General features: G+C 33.1%; 2 protein-coding genes across 2 annotated transcripts; both read left to right on the top strand.

Annotated features, from left to right (window-relative positions):
* Positions 1-12,773: 12,773 nt before the first annotated feature.
* On the top strand, positions 12,774-14,780 carry LOC143530091 (uncharacterized). The gene is made up of 3 exons (XM_077025715.1): positions 12,774-13,202; positions 13,723-13,949; positions 14,470-14,780. Exons 1-3 carry the CDS (start codon positions 12,882-12,884, stop codon positions 14,552-14,554), a joined length of 633 nt encoding a protein of 210 aa, XP_076881830.1. The 5' UTR covers positions 12,774-12,881; the 3' UTR covers positions 14,555-14,780.
* A 355-nt stretch (positions 14,781-15,135) lies between these two features.
* On the top strand, positions 15,136-19,893 carry LOC143530119 (uncharacterized). The gene is made up of 8 exons (XM_077025745.1): positions 15,136-15,193; positions 15,322-15,656; positions 16,048-16,116; positions 16,199-16,287; positions 16,405-18,009; positions 18,846-18,923; positions 19,000-19,111; positions 19,756-19,893. The coding sequence occupies exons 1-8, from the start codon at positions 15,136-15,138 to the stop codon at positions 19,849-19,851; spliced, it is 2,442 nt and encodes an 813-aa protein (XP_076881860.1). The 3' UTR covers positions 19,852-19,893.
* Positions 19,894-20,392: the final 499 nt, after the last annotated feature.

The following is a 20,392-nucleotide window of genomic DNA, read 5'->3' as shown; positions in this document are numbered from 1 at the left end:
ATTTTTAATATTTATCTACTTTTTGAATTTTTTATTTTTTTTTATTGTATGAAAGTTAATAATATACTTATGGTTTGATATTAAATTGTTTCATAAATAAATGAGATGTTATTACCCGATTTAAAAGATATATGAGTTTGATGGAACCAAAGACCCGTTTATTTTTTTTACTATAAAATTTATTTTTTAATTATAAATAACATATATCTTTTTTTAAATAAATCGTATATTAATTTTTAGTATATTCCTACTTTATAGGATTTTTGTATTAAATATTTGGTGAGATTAGTTTTTTATTTAATGAGATGTTATAACCCGTTTAAAAAATATATGGGTTTGATAAGACCCATACCCGTGAATTCGGGTCAAATGCAAGAGAAGTCTCCATTTGAAAATCAAGCAAATCTGTTGACTCCAAAAAAAGGGGGGAGTGACCACATCGCGACACATAGGATTTTAATATTTTCGTTTATATATATTATACTGCTTTACATTACTCTTTTTGAATATTTATATACTTTTTTAGGTTTAATTTTATTTATTGTAATGAAATTTATAATGAGTTTGATAATAAAAAGTTTTCACAAATAACTAAGATGTTATTACCCGGTTTAAAATTTATCTAGGTTTGATAAGACCTAAGACCCGCTTATTTTTTTTACTTTAAAATTGTTTCTTAATTATAAATAAGATTTTAAAAAAATCATACAAAATAATTTTTAGTATATCCTATTTTATAGGATTTTCACATCAATAATTTGGTGAGAATAATTTTTAATTTAATGAGATGTTATAACCCATTTAAGGAATATCTGGGTTTGGTATGTAACAACTCGGATTTTCCCGTTATTAATTTTATCCAATTACCCGACTCGTTTTCGTTTTTAGTAAATTAATCAATATAATATGATATTATTATTAATATTCTTTTAACTTTGAACTATATTCATTTTTCACCCTAAACTCTAGTTTAACCCCAATTGTAACTACCTTTATAATGCAGGAGCTACATCGCAAAATCTTGTTAAAATAATATATTACTATACTTAATCTTTAACCCAAACCCATATTTCAAATTCGGAATCCATGACCCGTTTTGATTTCGTGCTCCTTAATCCACGGATTTTACTTGGAATTGATACTAGGAGATCGTTTATACACATAGTTCGCACCTCACCAATGATCTAATTAAGAAAACTCGATTAATCTGATAGGTATTAACATATATATCAAACCGACTTTAATTAATAAATCAAAACGCTATATAGAATACATGATAACCCAATTAAAGTCGCTTACACCTCCCTCTCATCAGCTCGAGTCTAAGCCCCATGGTTAATTACATCAACGCAACCTGCAGATATTGATTCCTCGTCGTGTTTGGGTCCCGGCTGCTTTCTGGCCGTTCTTCACCAATTCGCCCTTGTATCTGGTAATTAATTTATGATATTTGGTCGTTTGAATCAGTGAAACATTAGCCCTAATGTTAATTTCTAAATCATAACACGGATTGATCGATTTATATTTCTAGGGTTAATGGGGTTTTGGTTGATCGATCTATCTACTTATTTGTTCGTTTTCATGTTTACCTTCAACTGTTACTCCAGCTCACATGGCAGCTCGTTTTCATGTTTACCTGCTTGGGCAGGAGGTCGCGGGTTCAAACCCCCTCCATGCCCGATTTTGTTTTTTTTTTGTGATGATATATATATTAATATATTAACCATTTAGTTTATATTATACATATTATATGTACACTAATTAATTGGTATTTTACTAAAATCGACATATTAACCGATCACCTTGTCGAACATATGTTAATTAATAAATTAAAATATAATTACTAGTATTTTATAAAAATCATATTTTATAAGTTTTATTATTTGTATATAGTATTTGCAATAAGTATTTAAAAGAAATCTTTATTAAATACACCAAACGTATTTATAGTTTTAAACATTTGAAACAAACCTCTTTATATATACTATAAAGTTTTACGAATATTTATTTAAGTCTTTTAAGTATTTTATATAATTAAATTATATTATAAAACTTTGATAATAAAATTAGTAATAAATCTATTAATATTAAACTTTCGTTAGAATGTACCCGATCATCGAATACCGAACCTTTATCTAGTGTTCGCTTCGTTATTTAATCTATATTTATTTTCCTCAACTATTGTTATTTAGGATTTCTCGTTGATAACTTCCGAATAGTGTAACGCTTGTTTACTACCGTTCTAACCGCATTCGTTTTATCTTTTGTTTATTTCTAAGGTGAGTACCACATTCCCCTATTTTACTTGTTTTCTCACGTTTTGGGGACATATGCGTAAATATGCTTTCTCATATATACTTATACTCAAAAATTGCAACTTTGTCTTATGTGTTAACAACCTATACCTTACTTGTTTATGTGCTTATTTGCTTTGTATGCTTTCGCATTCGGAGAGGTCCAACATAATCTCAGTCTAGTATGATCATACGCCAGTCATTAGCCTTTGTGCTTCTCGACATCTCAGTTATACTTGTTATACTTGCTCATTTGGTTATTTTGTTATTCTCATATGACTTGTTGCAGCTACGTATTTTGTTATATATACTATATGTACAACTAAACTGGTGTGTTGCTCACTCAACATGTGGTGTTGACAAAACTTTATTTTATACGCATATGCAGGTTGGTGAAGAATTTAGCTAGAAGAATATTTTAATCAAGAAATATAGATATTGTCATTTAAATATTGTGCATGATAGTAACCTTGAGAGCTGTGACAATCAGTTCGCGTCCCGGCATTTCCGCCGTAGGTTGGGGTGTGGCATGGTAAGACCCATACCCGTGAATTCGGGTCAAATGCATGAGAAGCCTCCATTTAAAAATCAAGCAAATCTGGTGACTCCAAAAAAATGGGGAGCGACCACGCCGCGACACGTAGGATTTTTATGTTTTCGTTTATATATATTATAGATTATTTCTTAAATAAAATTTAGGAGTTTTGCATTCAAGGACGGAGACCCAAGATCAATACTTCACAATTGTTGCATTTTTTTATGGATACTGACAATGAAGGATTTGAGCTAGGCATTACGAGGTTATCAGTTTGAATCCTGAGCCCAACCGGGTTTTAGTCCCATTGTGTATTACGCCAGAAAGTTATGCTCTTACGTTGACAAAACCACTGTCAAGTGACAGCCGGTGGTATGGTTTATGAATGAACGCCCAAGTCAAACCCTAAAGCCTTCGTGGACTCGGTTAAGAAAACACAGTCTCTGGTCATAGTGGTGTAACGAAGTTCTCTAGATTGAAGAGTGGGGTGACATAACACACAAAAAATTTATCGTTTTAAAAAAAAATAATCGTTTGAGACTGCTGACTGCGTATCACACGGGTAACTAATACAAAATAAATAAATATTTAATAAATAATTAAAATACAAATTTAACAATATACTTATTATACATTGTCAATACAAAGTTATTATACATTTACAACAATTAAAATTAAAAAGTTATTTAGTTAATTGACATTATTTGTTGTTGTAATCCTATAAGACTACACATGTCTTTTATCAAACAAATATATAAATAAAAAGAAGCATAACATTTAAAAAAAAAAAACCTAAAGATAACACGATACATTGGAAGAATATATATTAAAGAGGTAGAGTCATTTTTACCTTTTTCGTAACCAAAAATAATTTCTTCGGTCTATGATTTTCTCGGTAAATATAAAGATCAATTTGAATACATAAGGTACTGAAGTATTGTAGACTAGAAAACATATTATAAATTTTAAGCATGAGTATTGGATAAACATATAGATATTAAAAGGCTTTTAAATATATTGTATATAATATACAAAATATGTGAAATTTGAATTTTTAAAAATATATATGTGTAATGTAAGTCATTGGGTGTATATGGTATTAAATTTAACAAAATTAAATGCATAATTTTAAATAATCGTTTTTAATATAAATAAAAAAAAATAGTTAGTTTAAAAATTAATGAATTAATTCATTAATAGTAAGGAATTAAAAGATACAGTATTTAAAGATTGAAAAATAAATAGTATTAATGAATTATTATATTTAAATAAATGAATTAATTAGTTTAGAAAATAATGAATTAATTCTTTATAATTATTAAAGTTATAAACAAATGTAAAGTATTAGTAATAAGAAATAAAATACAATATTTGCATATTGACAAATAAATGGTATAAGTAAATTTTCATATTTAAATGATTAAATTAATAATTACATAATTGTAAGTCTCCCCTGGGGCGTCGCCGATCGATACGAGATCCGCACGAGGTCTAGGAGTGCGGAATCCTCCTAGACTCGTTTATTGGTGTAGAAGACGAAGAACACGATTACACACAAACATATACACGAACAAACACACGAACGGGATAAACACATCTGCAGATCTTTTCATATAATAACCAAACACGTTACATACCGAACATAAACAGAAACACGGCCGACCCGAGGTGAGCTCTACCTCGGGCCGTCCCACACGACTCTCCCTCTCGGTTTCTCTCTAGACAAATGAACTGTAACACAAAACTCTCTAACTTTCTGGATACACAAACCTAACAAAGACACACATATATATATATAAACAACTTCACAGGCTTGGGCCTGTAGGCGAAGTTGTTAACTTCGCCTAAGGCGAAGTTGTTCTAACTTCGCCTATGGCAGAAGTTGTTACAACTTCGCCTATGGCGAAGTTGTCCTAACTTCGTACATCGTTTCCGCTGATCAGAATTGCATAGCGACGGTCACAAAATGCACCAACAAACTCCCCTTTGACCGTTGCTCTCAATTCTAACAAACACAAAAGATCATCTGTTACAAACCATGCACTAACAAACTCCCTCTTAACTGATGATCTTCTGTTTGCTCTTCAACCAGCCGTGCCTGAAACTGTCTTGTAGCTTCACAAATCTACCAATCACCCAGCGTCTTCCATATCCGATCTCCCATTCAGTGTAAGCTTCTCCGACTATATAGATTGAGGTCTTTGAAATGCATGCATCCCCGTGCCTAATTGATCATCTCAACCAATCACGTGAGTCCTTCTGACTTCACCAACACGTGAAGTTGGGCTCCCTCTACAACTTCACCAACACGTCGGCATACGATAAGGTTTAATCTTCAACTACTCAACATCAAGTGATCAATTTCATCACAAAACCACCTTGACAGAATCTAACACACATGACCATTAATTAATCCGAAGCATCTTCAATCACCAGGGATAACGATCAAGAACATAAACACTTTAATTCCCGATTAAATCCAACTTGTTCCAGAATTTTCATTTTAATAAATAAGCATCACGTTTCAGGATCCAATTCTCGAACGCCTTGAAAATAACATAAATAATATGCTCTGACCGCAATCCTGTAATGACAAAAACCTTCAGTTCAATTTGACTTTCTTCAGTTGGTCAACCTCGAACAATAACAATTTCATTGCCCACAAACACCCAAATATGTGTCAATATCCAGTTTCAATCAATATCCCATTCACAAACTCAACTCCATATCCAGAGTTGACACGTATTTGTTCACACGTAAGACCAAGAGATAACAAGTTTCACTCGTTGACGGAACAACGTCTTCGGTCTCACAATAATCGTGTACACCTGGCCATACAGACGAAAACTTCAAACACTTTTTTTTTTCTTTCCTTTTTTTTTTTTTTTTTAAACTTCGCCTAAAGTCAACTTCGCTCCTCCTTAACTTCGCCTGTCCATAACTTCGCCTGACCAAAACTTCGCCTGACAGATAACTTCGCCTGAGATAAGCGAACTTGTGAGGTAGGCGAAGTTGTGAATAACTTCGCTTAACCTTATATCTTCGCCTAAACCCTAAAATTTAAGCGAAAACTTCGCCTGAACCCCATAACTTCGCCTGCGGCGGCTGTTCGGCCAGAAACGCATCAGAAACGTGCCAGAAACACCAAAACGCAGATCTCGAACCATAGCATAAGAGCCTAAGGCTCTGATACCACTTGTAAGTCCCCCTGGGGCCTCGCCGATCGATACGAGATCCGCACGAGGTCTAGGAGTGCGGAATCCTCCTAGACTCGTTTATTGGTGTAGAAGACGAAGAACACGATTACACACAAACACATACACGAACAAACACACGAACGGGATAAACACATCTGCAGATCTTTTCATATAATAACCAAACACGTTACATACCGAACATAAACAGAAACACGGCCGACCCGAGGTGAGCTCTACCTCGGGCCGTCCCACACGACTCTCCCTCTCGGTTTCTCTCTAGACAAATGAACTGTAACACAAAACTCTCTAACTTTCTGGATACACAAACCTAACCAAGACATATATATATATATATATATATATATATATATATATATAAACAACTTCACGGGCTTGGGCCTGTAGGCGAAGTTGTTACAACTTCGCCTATGGCGAAGTTGTTCTAACTTCGCCTATGGCGAAGTTGTCCTAACTTCGTACATCGTTTCCGCTGATCATAATTGCATAGCGACGGTCACAAAATGCACCAACAGTCTCCCCTTTGACCGTTGCTCTCAATTCTAACAAACACATCTGTTACAAACCATGCACTAACAATAATTATAAAGATTAACAATGAAACAACACATTAACAAAAGTTTTATTTTTCAATATAGAGTATAGATGATTTTTGCAAGAAAGGTATGAAAGATTTTAGTTCAGACATGCATTAAATGCAATAATTCGTCTCATTATATAAAGTTATAAACCTTCATTTCAATATGAGGATGACATTAAATACTCTCAACTACTATTTGAAAAAAAAATAGTTATTACGTTTAAACCTTTTTTTCTTATATTATCAACCTTCACTGTAATGTAAGGAGGGCGTTAAGGGTGTGTTTGGGATTCCTTATTTTCCTTTCCTTATGACTTATGAAGGTTGAATAGTCATTTTTATGTTTATAAATTGTTTGGGAACACAAGGACTTTAGGTTTCTCCTTATCATCAAGGCTAAAATATGAGTTTTCAATAAGTTAGGATTTGGTAACTTATTTTCTTATAGGTTTAGAATACTAATTCCACCCTTCTATCACAACCAAACACTTTTAAAAACAACTTATTCACTTATAAAAAATGTCATTTTTGGTAATTTACATCACCAAGTTAAACCAAACACTTTTTAAAATAGACAAAATGGCAAAAGACGTCATTTATGTTTAAACGTTTTCTCAATTGACGTCCTTTAACGAAAGAAATAGCAAAAAGCATACTGCATGTTTCAAATCTCTTTCATGTTACGTCATTTGGCTCTAACTCAGTTAAATTTTTTCGTTAAATTTGATCATGTGTAAGGCACATGAGGGTAAGTTTGTAATTTTCACATTTATTAAATGATTGAAAATAAAAAACATATATATACTTATATAGAGAAAAGATCAAATAAGAAGTTTAATTATCCTAAAAAGGCTAAGAAGGAGGGTATTTTTGTCTAATACCTTAATATTGAAAACCCACTTAATTAAAACCCACTTAAATTTTCACTTACATCCTACAACCACCACCGCCCACCGCCGCCACCTTGCCGGAAAAGTCTTCGGAAAATAAAACACTATGAAAAACACAATGAAAAAGACACAATGGAATAAACACTATGAAAATAAAAACACAATTAAATTACACAATGTAAAAAACACAATACAAAAAACACTATGAAAAAATAAAACACACCTGTATACAATGTTGCAAAAGTCGCTAGGTGGTCCCTAGGCGACCGACCCCCTTGGAGAGAGTACTCGGAGTACTCGGGGAGTACTCGGAGAGTACTCGGACATGATAAATATAAAGAAAATGAATTTTTGGGTAATATATATATTTCAAATATCATAAGTTTACTAATATTTATAATAAAATAAGTGAATATCAATATAAGTAAGAGAAATACATTTTTAAATACTAAATTATTCTAAAAATTATTAATCATTAATTAAAAAACATGATATTCGTTCTTTAACACAATAGAAATACGAATTAGTTGTATTTTTAAGTCAAAATAAGCCTACGTTAACCGACTAGATGTATTTGTGGCTGATGTTGACCACTTATGAACAATTTTTAGTAACTAGGCGGAGTTAAAGAAACTCCCCTCAACACCAGACCTTGTAGCGAGTACTCAGAGAGTACTCGGCCTTGTAGACCTACTTTTACAACATTGCCTGTATAACACAAATTTGTAAAACACACTTTGTAAAAAACCCACGATTTTTTTTTATTTTTATATAGCAATATGGTACTCATATAAAAGATAAAAAACACTCGTTATTATGGTGAAATTGTTTTGAACAAAAATGTCATATAAAAAAGTTATGAGCATTTTAAAATGATGGGGGTATTTGAGATGTGCCTTGCATGTGAAGAGAGAAAGTCAACAAATGTGTTATCCCTATTATGCCCTTACCCTTGTTTTACACTTTATGATCTCTCTAATCTAATCTAATCTCAACAATTCAATTTTAAAATGAATGGACAAGATTATTTCCTATCATTCTTAGGAAAACTAATCTTCTTATTATAACTCAACCATACTTATATATATGAAGGGGCATTTATGCCAATAGTTGAAACTTGCTTTTCCCTGTCACGATTCACAGTATCATTCCCATACCTCAAACCTTCATCTTTCTCTTCTTCCTGGTTTTTCCGGCCACCCATACATCATTCCGACGAGCTCTTTAAACTTAAAATTGGATTGCAAATTAATCTAGAAACCGTACAACAAACTCGAAACCTCAAAACGTGAATCATGATAGCGCTTTTCACGCGTTATAGGAACCATATGTATCGAGGCTACAATCATGTTCGAGACATTTTACTCATCAAATCAAGTTATCGTTATCGTTCTCTCAACCTTCGTTACACCCGCCACCTCCGCCGCTAAAGTGTTTCCGGCCAGATTCTACATCGTTGATCAAGCATCACTTCAAGGTATGAAGTACCGTATTCTTTTCGTGTTGATCCATCGAACAAAAGCCCTAACATCTCGTTCCCAAATTATTAACATCGAAAACGAATTTCAAACTTTTGAATCGGGTCATAGTCTAGAGTTCGATTATGGAAAGGGGATAAAATTGAGTATGTGTTGCAAGGATGATCGAAGAGTGACTTAAGGAATCATTCTGCAATTGTTGTTGTAGATCGGTGTCTGGTAATTATCATCTTATTTGAAAAGGTACGATGCTGGAGTTGGCCGACAGTGCAAACAAGAGTGGGCGAAGTGGTGTGGCCATGCTAAGAGGGTTTTGGTTGAAGAAGATAACAGTTGTGGGTGAGATAATAAGAAAAGGTGGTCGCTAGCCAGCGATGGTGGCTTGGCCGGAGCTGAAGAAGATGGACGGAAAAGGACTACTGATGTTGATGTGTGTTTAGGACTTAGGAGAGAGAGAGAGAGAGAGAGTGAGAGAGAGATTGATGGGTTTTAATTTGTTTTTAATTAGATTAATAAAATTACAAACTTGCCCTCATGTGTATTGCACATGATCAGATTTAATGAAAAAATTTAACTGGGTTAGAGGTTAAATGACGTAATGTGAAAGAGATTTGAAACATGCAGTATGCTTTTTGCTATTTCTTTTGCTAAAGGACGTCAATTGAGAAAACGTTCAAACATAAAGGACGTCTTTTGTCATTTTGTCTTTAAAATGTAACTTACTGACTTATGTTAATCCAAACACTTTTATTAAAATTCCTTATTAGAAAGTCACAAGTCATTTTTCACTTATCACAAAAAGGTCTTTTCAACTTAAATAAGGACTCCCAAACACACCCTAAATACTCTTAAATACTTATTGAAAAAAGATAATTAACGCGTTTAACTCTTTTTCTCATATTCCCTTTTTTATAACTATTACACTTATGTACTCCATACTTCACTTGTATCATCGGTTCACATTTTACATGTGTGTTTCATTAGATTCAACACCATATATTGCATATTTGATGGATGAATACTTAGATTTAAAAACTAATTAATTTTCAACTAAGATGGATTAGCTTACAAAAAAGAAAGAACTTTTATAACCCTACACTCCGATTTCGTTATCCAAACATATGTGATAGTAATATGTTACAATTTAGTCAGTTTGGTTGAAACCAAAACTTTTCTTTCCAAGACCCAATCAACTAAATAAATAAATATGATTATTAAAATTTAATCAAATTATAATACAGTAAAGTAGTATGCTAATAAAGTTAAATGATAAGTAGCGTACGTTTGTTATGATGAATGATGCTAAAAAGGTGTTCATTTTTTTTCGGCCAATCTTTGGCTTTCGTTTTTCAAAATGTAGTGTTGCTCTAGTGATTGAAATCTAAAAGTTTGTTTATTTACATACATAAATAATCCATGCGGTTTTACATTTGTTATGTGTTGAAATATAAGTTTTACAAGTTAAATGCTTGAGTTCTGTGATTTTTGTAACAACTTATCTCTAACACTAACTTATATAAAAAAAATTAATACTAAATTGGGTTAAAATGACTAACACACTCTTTAACTAATGACAAACAAAACACCAATTCCATCATTTTCTTTATAATCTCTTGAAATCAACAACCCTGTAACGGGCTAGCAAATCCAACCACCATACCACCTTTATACAATTGTTGTCACAAACCACTATCTGTAACGTTAAATGCCTCCCTTCGTTAATCCATAAATTTATGTATTAGCAACTAAGAATCGATTCTCATGTTGCTTAGTTTCTTATCTCCTCGTGCATATATTTTTGGTTGCCTAGGTCCTTCTTCCTCGTGACATGTCCTAGCCTCCCATGCCACATTTTCGATTATCTTATCAAAGCTTGGAATCTAGTAACTTGATGATGATTTAGGAAGTAGTTGGTTAGTATGATTTCATGAATATGAAGCGGAATCTAGTGATATGATTTGAAATCAAACTCATCATTGACGTTGTTTATCTGAAGGCGAACTGACTCTATGGTATGGTTACGCCTATGCTTTCATTTAATTTCATAATTTAACCATGCATTAATGGTAATGTCCTTTTAAATTTTCATATATTTAACCAATTACACAAAGTTTATGTTATTTATCTTTAAGCATAAAGTTTTACTTTATTTATAATATTATAGTCTTTCAGTTTCTAAAATATGATAAATTATACAAAACACAAGTTATATAAAAACTTATTTCACTAGTTCAATGATTATCCCAGACACACATTTAATTAAAGTTTTTGAATGTTACATAAAGTTAATATCACTACAAAATGTAAAATAACTTGGTCATAACAAATACAATATAAGGGTTATGAATTCCTTCTGTACATGAATACATCATTCTTGAAGGTTGTTAACATGGTAAATATGTATAATACATCAACTTGGTCATACCTATGCTATTATATCACAAATACGAATGCACCTATGTATAACCCAATACTCAAGAACGTGACCAACAAATTAAACCCTAAACTCAAAAACTAGTATCCTAATGTATGAAAAAAGTAGGGAAGAACTCTAAAAACTACTTGTGTATCATTTTCTAAACACTTATTTTTTATGCACTTATGTGTAAAAAATTATCATATTTGATTGTCTCCTATGAAATATTTATATTCGATTATAGACTTACATTTTTAAAAAGGGATACAATTTTTTTAAGTAAGATGATGAAGATGATCGAGAAAATAATATCGACTATGGTATTCGGTTTCATTTTGATACCATATAGTAAAGTTACATTTTACCATCGACGTTTCAAACACAAATAGTAATTGTAGACATGGCCCGATTTAAACCATATGATATAACGTAAACTGTAAACCTAACCATTTGATCCGATCTAAAACATATTAAACTAACCGTTTGAGATAACCGGTCGAAATGATTTTACAACCATTAACATACCTAAAAGCAACCATTAAAACCTATTAATTGTAAAAGTTTGTTTGTCTCACAAAATTTCACTATTTATCAACTATATATTAAAATCTATTAATTATGAAATTTAGTTTGTCTCGCAAAATTGAACTATTCATCAATTGTATATATTATTAAGCGTTGGGTACAATATTATGAAGCATCCGTTGAAAATAAGAGGTCTTTATCCATTACATGCATATTCTCTCATATCTAATCGGGCTTTTCTGGCTTATTTATTTCTTTATTTGTGTGCGTATACAAGGAAAGAAATATATATCCATAAAGTGATAACAACGATTGCGCCATAGACGCCTGACTTTGCTTTTTGGCAACAACATCAGCGGCGGTGATCGATGGTTGGCACAATTGTGACGGTCCAAGGCCGTGAATTAATTATTTGTCGAGAATTTTATATAATAGGAAACAATTCGACTTCCAATATATATTATCAGTTATGTAAATAAACAATGTAAAAACCATATATAAATGCGCAAAACACGCCCGCGCGCCAAATATAACCGCAAACATGCCCACACGCCAAATATAACCGCAAACATGCCCGCGCGCCAAGTATAACCACAAATATATTCACGCGCCAAGTATAACCATAAATATATTCACGCGCCAAGTATAACCGCAAACATACCCGCGAGACCAGGTAAATATTAAATATGGTAAATGAAACAAAGCTGTCAATGTCTCAAGGACGATGAGTCATCCCATATTGATATTTTGTTCTTCACGTTTCTACGAGTAGAAGTAAACAACAATAATAACATTATTATTAACTAATAATTAATTAATAATAATAATAATAAAAGAAAAAATTAAATCGAAGAATTCCCAAATTCTTTGGCATCTTTTCCTTGTGACGGTATCCAGGTTTACAATTCGATTGGTTACTTCGCCGTTAAAACCTCACGTCCGGTAATAATGTACGGCGGTTCCGGCAAGCTCGGCCGTGGCCGAGGCGGTGGTCATCCCAATCGGAACATCCACTCCACCTTCCAACCTTCTTCCGTTCAACGTCCGTCCGCCGGTGGCCGTCAATCCGCCGCTGCCGGTCAACGTAACCCTAGCAGTACACCTGCTACGGCCGACGAAACGTTTAGCTTAGTTCGTAATAATCCTCTAAACTTCGGTATGACTGTTAAGCTGACGCCTGTTCTCGTTGAAGAAATCAAGCGGTTCGAAGCGCAGGGAGGTGTTGCTAGGATTAAGTTCGATTCGAGTGCTAATAATCATGCTGGAAATGTAGGTTTATTTTTGTAATTGTTTTGTTTATTATTAGTTTTATGTGTTATTGAAGTTTAGTTAGGTGTGTGATTGACCTAGATTAGTGGAATTTGGTTGTTTAATATGTTGCTAGTGATTGTACTGCTTAGAGGTTAATATTATATTCAGGATCAAGGAATTAAGTTGCTTAATTGAATTTTACTTGCTAGGTTAAAGTACTAATTTGAATAACCAATATTTATGCGAGTTTGAGAGTTCTCGAGCATAATAATTGATATATGCCGCAAGAATTGTGCATATAGCACGACAGGATCATGTAGTGTAATGCATAACAACAATTTTGCAGTTGCTTCATGGATTATTTTATTAAACAGATGGTATTATTATTATTATTATTATATCTTGTTATGAACTGTACGCATCCATATGTTTGTCTATTAGATCACAGATTCACATCACAAGGTTCAGCTATTGTGGTTTCTTGGTTTTGATGATGTAGCAAGTTCTGTCATTTAAATATTTTTTTTTGCTATATCAGGTTATTAATGTAGGAGGCAAGGAGTTTGGATTCAAATGGTCTCGAGACACTGGCGACCTATGTGACATATATGAAGAATGCCGAACTGGTGATAATGGAGATGGATTGCTTGTTGAATCTGGATGTGCTTGGCGGAAGTTGAACGTTCAACGTGAATTAGATGAGACTTTTAAAAACCATGTTAAGAAGCTAACAGCAGAAGCAGAACTAGAACACAAATCACGAAAGTATGTTATATGCTTGACATGAAAAATACTATATTTCCACCCATGTTTTTTACATGCATTCATGTTGCAGACTTACAGTTTGCGCTTAATTGTGTAGATGTGATTACTTGCTAGGTTATTTACATTCGTAATACATTCCATCCTCTTTTGACATGAAAAATACTATATTTCCACCCATGTTTTTTACATGCATTCATGTTGCAGACTTACAGTTTGCGCTTAATTGTGTAGATGTGATTAGTTGCTAGGTTATTTACATTTGTGATACATTCCATCCTCTTTTTTTCTGCACGTGATATGCTAAGCAACACTTTTAAAAAACTTGGCTCATGAGTCACCTTATATTGTTTCTTATTCATATGTTGTGATGTCTTTCTTGATGTTCCATAAACTCTTTAACCCTTCATTGCAAAAGAACTCTTCATTTTTGTCATATCAAGTATCAAAAAGCATTTTCATTTTCTGAAGTTTTGGTGATCATGACCCAGAAAGGGTAACTCTTTTTATTTCTTTTTTGCAGAACCATTGTTTTAGATCACAAAAATCCATCTATGAAGACTCAAATGAAGGCTTTAGCTGCTGCTGAAGGTATCATATTTATTTAATCATAACTATTCTTAGTTGCCAAATATTTCCCTTGCTTTAAACACACATGCTTTGCACCTTATGCATATCTTTCTATTCTTTTAGTTTGCGCATTATACATTGATGCATAGACTTTGAAAACTGAATGCACTGTTTAAGAAATTAGGAATCCTGGTTCAACTTGTTTTGTAAACTATTTTTTAAACCATCTTTGACAGTTACCAGTAAGATGAATAATTTTTTATTTTCACTCAACACTACTCACTAAGTCATAGAGTTCTTATCCAATGTGCATTATTTTTTTTCTTGTTCCTTGCTCAATGTGCATTCTTTCTGAAAAATCTCATTTATGCTTTGTAAAAAACGCTGCCATATTTAGTATTTACATTTTTTGAATTTTTAAACTTCATATTTAGTTTTCTTGGTTATCCATTGGTTGCAGTTAATAATAATTGGAGAGGGTCATACAAGCAAAAGAAAGAGCTCCCTTTCAAAAAGAAAGCTGAACCTTCTTCACGTAAGGGATTTTTTTTATGCCAATAGTGATGATAGTGTAGTATTATAACCAAATTGTCCATTTAAACAATTTGGGTCGGACCATATGGCTTGGATTTCTGAGTTTTGGATCAGTTTGGACCAAAAACCGAGTTATTATTTTGGTTACTATCATAAGAAATAAGAACCTAAAAGTCAAACAAGCCAAATAGTATATTATTATTATTTTTCTGTTATTTTTTTATACATTTTTGTTTGGAGCTACTTTGTTTATTTTACTTTTTTTTGCTAGCATCTTTTACAGCAGCAATCTCTCCTAAATCTGTGGGAAAAACTGGATTTTCTTCATCAACTCCTTCTAAAGTTAGGGCTTCAGTTTCACCATTATTATCTACACCTGAGCAATCTGGTGTTCCATTGTCACCACTTAGAAACAGCAACCTTAATAAAGTACATGCAAACAAAGACGATGTTACTTTGACTCAATCTAGTAAAGGGAATGCTAATGCATCTGGTGTTGTACTGAATAAACCTGGGAGCAATGAAGTATTGGGAAACAAACCTACTGACCTGCAAAGTTTGTTGATTTATCTTCTTACAGAGAAACCACATGGAATGAATCTCAAGGTAAGTGTAAGAATGATGATAGATGTGTGGCATTTTGGGCCCATATATTTACAAATGGGTTGATTTGGGTTGTTATTTAAAATCATACAACCTCTTAAATCATTCTTATTCAAGGATTTAGATTATTATTACATAGCTAATCTATTAGTTATTTATAAATTTTTTAGGGCAATTGTAAATACAATCATATTGACTTTTCTGAATTTATACAACTATCTCTTAACGATTATGATTGTCTTATTAATGCTGTTTATTTTCCAGAAAATAGTTTTTTCAATACGAATATTATAATATATTATGTAAACATAGTAGCTAATCCTGTCTCATCCATGAATTTCACATTTAAACTCATTGTTAGTTAAGTTGAATACATTCTCATCTTGTCTTTTAGGCTCTGGAGAAAGCTGTTGGAGAAACCATTCCCAAATCAGTGAAGCAATTTGAGCCAATCTTGAAAAAAGTAAGTGGCAATAAGCCAGTGATAATCGTCCTATACTTTGTTCTTTACGGCCTGCTGAATAACATTGTTTTATCTCGTTCAGATTGCTGTTTTCCAAGCTCCTGGAAGATATGTTTTGAAACCAGATGTCGACTTAGAAAGTTTCAAGAAATCTCTATCTGAAAGTGGAAGGTTAGTCACGTAGACTAGCTTTGTCTTTTTATTGTGCGGTTAATATAATTGTTGTTACTTGAATATTTATGCCATAAACTGACATCATATGAGTATCGCATGATTTTCCCTTTTCAGTTCTCCAGAGAACAATAATCACCTCATAGAAGCTGATGTCATGAAGGAATTCGAAGAACCATCTCACCAAATTTCTCAACCTTATGAAGATTTAAACACATCAGAAAATATTGATATAGATAATCTTTCACCAGATGTATTAAGTGATAAAAAGGTTTCTCACAATAATGAAGATCCTGCGGTTAGTGACAGTAGTGACAGTGAAAGTGATAGCAGTGACAGTGAAAGTGACAGCAGAAGTCCTGTTGGAAGTAGCAGTGACAGTGATAGTGATGCCTCTGCAAACAGCAAACAAGGTTCTGATGAAGATGTAGATATCATGAGTGATGATGATAAAGAACCAACACAGAAATCACAACCGTTGGATCCTGATTTAGGATATACACATAACAGGCCTGATGAAAAAGATGATGGTCATGGCTCTGATTTAGTTGATCTCGAAAAAGATTTGTTTGGAGAAAACGATGAAGCTGGTTTGCATATAACTAATAACAATTATAACTATGCAGATGACACCAATAATCTTTACCATCAAGAGAGTGAAGTTCATGATCAAGCTAAAAAAGTCGTATCGAAACATACAGTCAAACGAGGATCCAATCAGAACCATTTTGATGAGAACGAAAATGCAAAAAGGTTAAAATCAGGGAAATGGTCTCGGCCCAATATATCTGGATCTCCTGGTGGGCCCAGAATAATGGGCCAAACTGTAGGTGATGTGTCTGATTTTGACTATGAAAGTTTCAACAACAATGAATCTATTGATCTTAATGCACAGGCAAAACCTCCTGCTGACATGGATAATAGGTTCTTTGAAAGGGGCCCACAAGAGAACAGCGTGTTTCCAATGGCAAAAGATGATAAATTTAACAAAGAAACACGAGCTGGAGATAGAAGACCTCCAAAGAATTCTGGAGGCAAACATTCTGTTTCTCATAAGAAGAAACACAGTGCTTTAACCGAAAAAGTCAAGGGGCCTGAGCTACAACCAGCATCACAGGTCAAAGATTCTCCCGCTGATTTATTAAAGAAGTCAACTTTAATAAATGGAAGCCGTCCCACACTCCGAAGAGAGCCTTCGGATTTAGAAATGGGTGAGTTTCGTGAGAATCCACATGAAGAAAAGCGTTTTGAACGAAACAATAACTCGTTTAAGCAGTCGGAGAACAACCTATCAAGTTCAGATTACTGGAATCTTGATGATCCGTTAAACCTGCCTAAAAAGGTTAATCCTGAGGAAAACGTTGATGATTTCACAAGGTCTAATGGTTATGGCAAACAGTCACTATCAAGAGTAGATCATGTGAAAGCTGGGTCACAATATAATAAAGTCAACACAGACAGTCAAAGGAAAGTGAATGTGGATGAGCCACATAAGCATGAGAAACAAGTAGTTCCTGTTTCTACAAAAGAGAAAGAGAAAAAAAGGCATAAGTCTAAAGATTTAGGAGAAAAAAAGAAGGATTTTAGGATGGTAAACAGTATGGATAAATATGGACAAAATAGGAGGGAACCGGAGTCTTTATATAATGATAGTATTAGTTCATATATGAAGTATGAGAAAGAGGAGCCCGAGATGAAGGGACCGATACGGGATCTTACACAGTAAGTAGAATATACTGATTCAGATTTGAACTATGTTTTATTTCTATCAGGGCTAGACCTGTAAATGAACCGAACGAATATGAATGGGGCATGTCTGTGTTTGGTAATTTAATTTTAACCGAACAAACAATCATACACAAACAATTAAAGGAATGGAGTTTCTCATTTGTGTTCGTTCGTTAAGAAAATGATTGTGTTTGTGCCCGTTTATGTACGTTAATAGTATAAAAGAATGGTTTGCGAACGTAAACGGACATCAATATGTTGGACCTACAAAATTAATAAAGATAGACTAAATTGTAATTGATGATATTTTAATTTCACAAAACTATAGTAAGTTGTAACGGGCCTAAAAACTGTCAATGAATGTGTAAACAAACAAACAAACATAAATGAGAACGTATACGAACGCAAATGAACAAGACATGTGTTCATATTCGTTCGTTTAACTAAATGAACAAAAGAATTTGTTTATGCTCGTTTATCTATTAAATAAATAAACCTCCCGCTGAACGGTTCATGGACGTTCAGTTCATTTACAGGCCTGGTCAGGGCAAATTAAAAAAAGCTTAAAAGCATACTGGTCTAATCACTAATGGGGCGAAACCCATCGAAAGTCTACCAAAATGTACTTTCTATGCTTAAACCTTCTCAATCACTTCATTAAGAAAACCAGGTTATTAATGAAGTTAAGTTATCATTATTTGACACACTAATGTTTAAGAATGCTTTTGATCAAAAAGGGTCTAGGGTCAATCCAACCCAATTTGGCCTGTTTTGACCTGCATCAAAGACTTTTTTGATTCGTTCCAACCTGTTCACATTGCCATGTTTAGGTACAACGAGTATGTGCAGGAGTATCGTGAGAAGTATGATTGCTACCATACTTTAAATAAGATTTTGGAATCTTACAGGTTTCATAACTTTCATCTGTATTTTATAGTCCAGCTTGATTATCATTCTCTAATAAAATTTCATCTTAATATCCAGACACGAGTTTCAAAACTTTGGAAGGGACCTTGACCTTGCTAAAGGAAGAGATACTGACAGATATAACAAAATATTGGAGCAGTTAGTGGAATCCTATCGCCAGTGTGGAACGGTACACAATATCTGTTTCTTTGATACTTATAAGAGTAAATTTCAATTTTAGTTCTTGTGGTTTGGCCCAGATTACCACGCAGATCATTTTTTTTTAAAAATTTACCGGAGGCATTATGTGGTTTGCATTTTGTTGCAACTTGAATCTAGCTGGGTAACTATGTTCATTTTTTCTGTTAAGTTTAGAGATATATTAGACTTTTTAGTCCTCTTAACTGTCAACTGAGGTACAAGTTACTAATGCATGGTACAATCCCTTATTGTGTAAAGTAAATATTTAGTATTTTGTATTTAATGCATGCATTGAGGGATTGTACAACACATTAATAACTTGCTCATCAGTTAAAAAGAATAAAATAGTCCTCAACAAAAAAAAATGGACAGCGCTAGTCAGCCGGATTCAAGTTGCAACAAAATGCAAACCACAGCGTCAGGCAAAATATTTAAAAAATGACGCATCTGGCAATTTGGGTCAATAGTAGAGGCTAAAATTGAAATTTGCTCTGATTTTAGTTATAAATTTATCACGAAATTGCTTCAGGGAATCTGATACTTTATTTTGATGAACTTATAATGAAATATGATTCTAGTTTTATATGATTTATTAGTATCGTAACATGGTTACTGAAGTATTTAATGTTGCAGAAACATAAAAGGCTGAAGAAGATATTTGTTGTGCTCCATCATGAACTGCAGCATTTGAAGGAGATGATTAGAGACTTCGCTGATAAACAAACATAAGGAGAGGGCCACTTGGCACAAAGTTGATTCATAGGCGTGTATTTGAAACGGAAAACATCAGGCGAAAAATGAAGACCAAACACAAATCTGCTGTTTTCTTTTTCATCATATTTTTTTCAGTGTTGTAGAATCTTCCTGCAGCATTGGTCAATGGAGTTAGTAAGCTGTTGGAGGTGTTAGACTGATGAAGTTAGTTGACCTCTGGTTTGAGGTTTCATAGACATAATGGAGAAGGTAAAGTTTTTGATTAGTTATGGCATATATACATTGTACATGTACTTTTTTGTTTTCTTCTTTTTAATTTTTTTTATGCTTTATTTTTGTCAGAAATGGTTTTGGTTTGGGTATTTGTAGTTTAGACTTTGGAGTATAAGGATTTGAATTCTAGCATATAGTTCGATTGTTTTCTGATCCAAAACTGGAACTCGGGAGCTTTTTAGCTTTGTACAAAGTTAAAACTATTCATGCATGTTTCGATGTGACAAATATCATAATGTATGATTAACATGTTAGGCAGTTTTTATTTCCATTTGGAAAATGA

The sequence above is a fragment of the Bidens hawaiensis genome, unplaced genomic scaffold (genome assembly GCF_021521415.1).
Source record: "Bidens hawaiensis isolate Kalapana, Puna unplaced genomic scaffold, B.hawaiensis_p1.1 tig00008841_1, whole genome shotgun sequence".
Lineage (NCBI taxonomy): Eukaryota > Viridiplantae > Streptophyta > Magnoliopsida > Asterales > Asteraceae > Bidens > Bidens hawaiensis.
This window is presented reverse-complemented; position numbering and strand designations above follow the sequence as displayed.

Excerpts from the sequence above, each read along its gene's own strand:
- LOC143530091 (XM_077025715.1), top strand. The coding sequence starts at position 12,882 with ATGTACGGCGGTTCCGGCAAGCTCGGCCGTGGCCGAGGCGGTGGTCAT. Across the intron at positions 13,203-13,722 it reads CTAATAATCATGCTGGAAAT|GTTATTAATGTAGGAGGCAA; the intron begins GTAGGTTTATTT and ends TTGCTATATCAG. Across the intron at positions 13,950-14,469 it reads CTAGAACACAAATCACGAAA|AACCATTGTTTTAGATCACA; the intron begins GTATGTTATATG and ends TCTTTTTTGCAG.
- LOC143530119 (XM_077025745.1), top strand. The coding sequence starts at position 15,136 with ATGGCTTGGATTTCTGAGTTTTGGATCAGTTTGGACCAAAAACCGAGT. Across the intron at positions 18,010-18,845 it reads CCGATACGGGATCTTACACA|GTACAACGAGTATGTGCAGG; the intron begins GTAAGTAGAATA and ends TGCCATGTTTAG. Across the intron at positions 19,112-19,755 it reads CCTATCGCCAGTGTGGAACG|AAACATAAAAGGCTGAAGAA; the intron begins GTACACAATATC and ends TTAATGTTGCAG.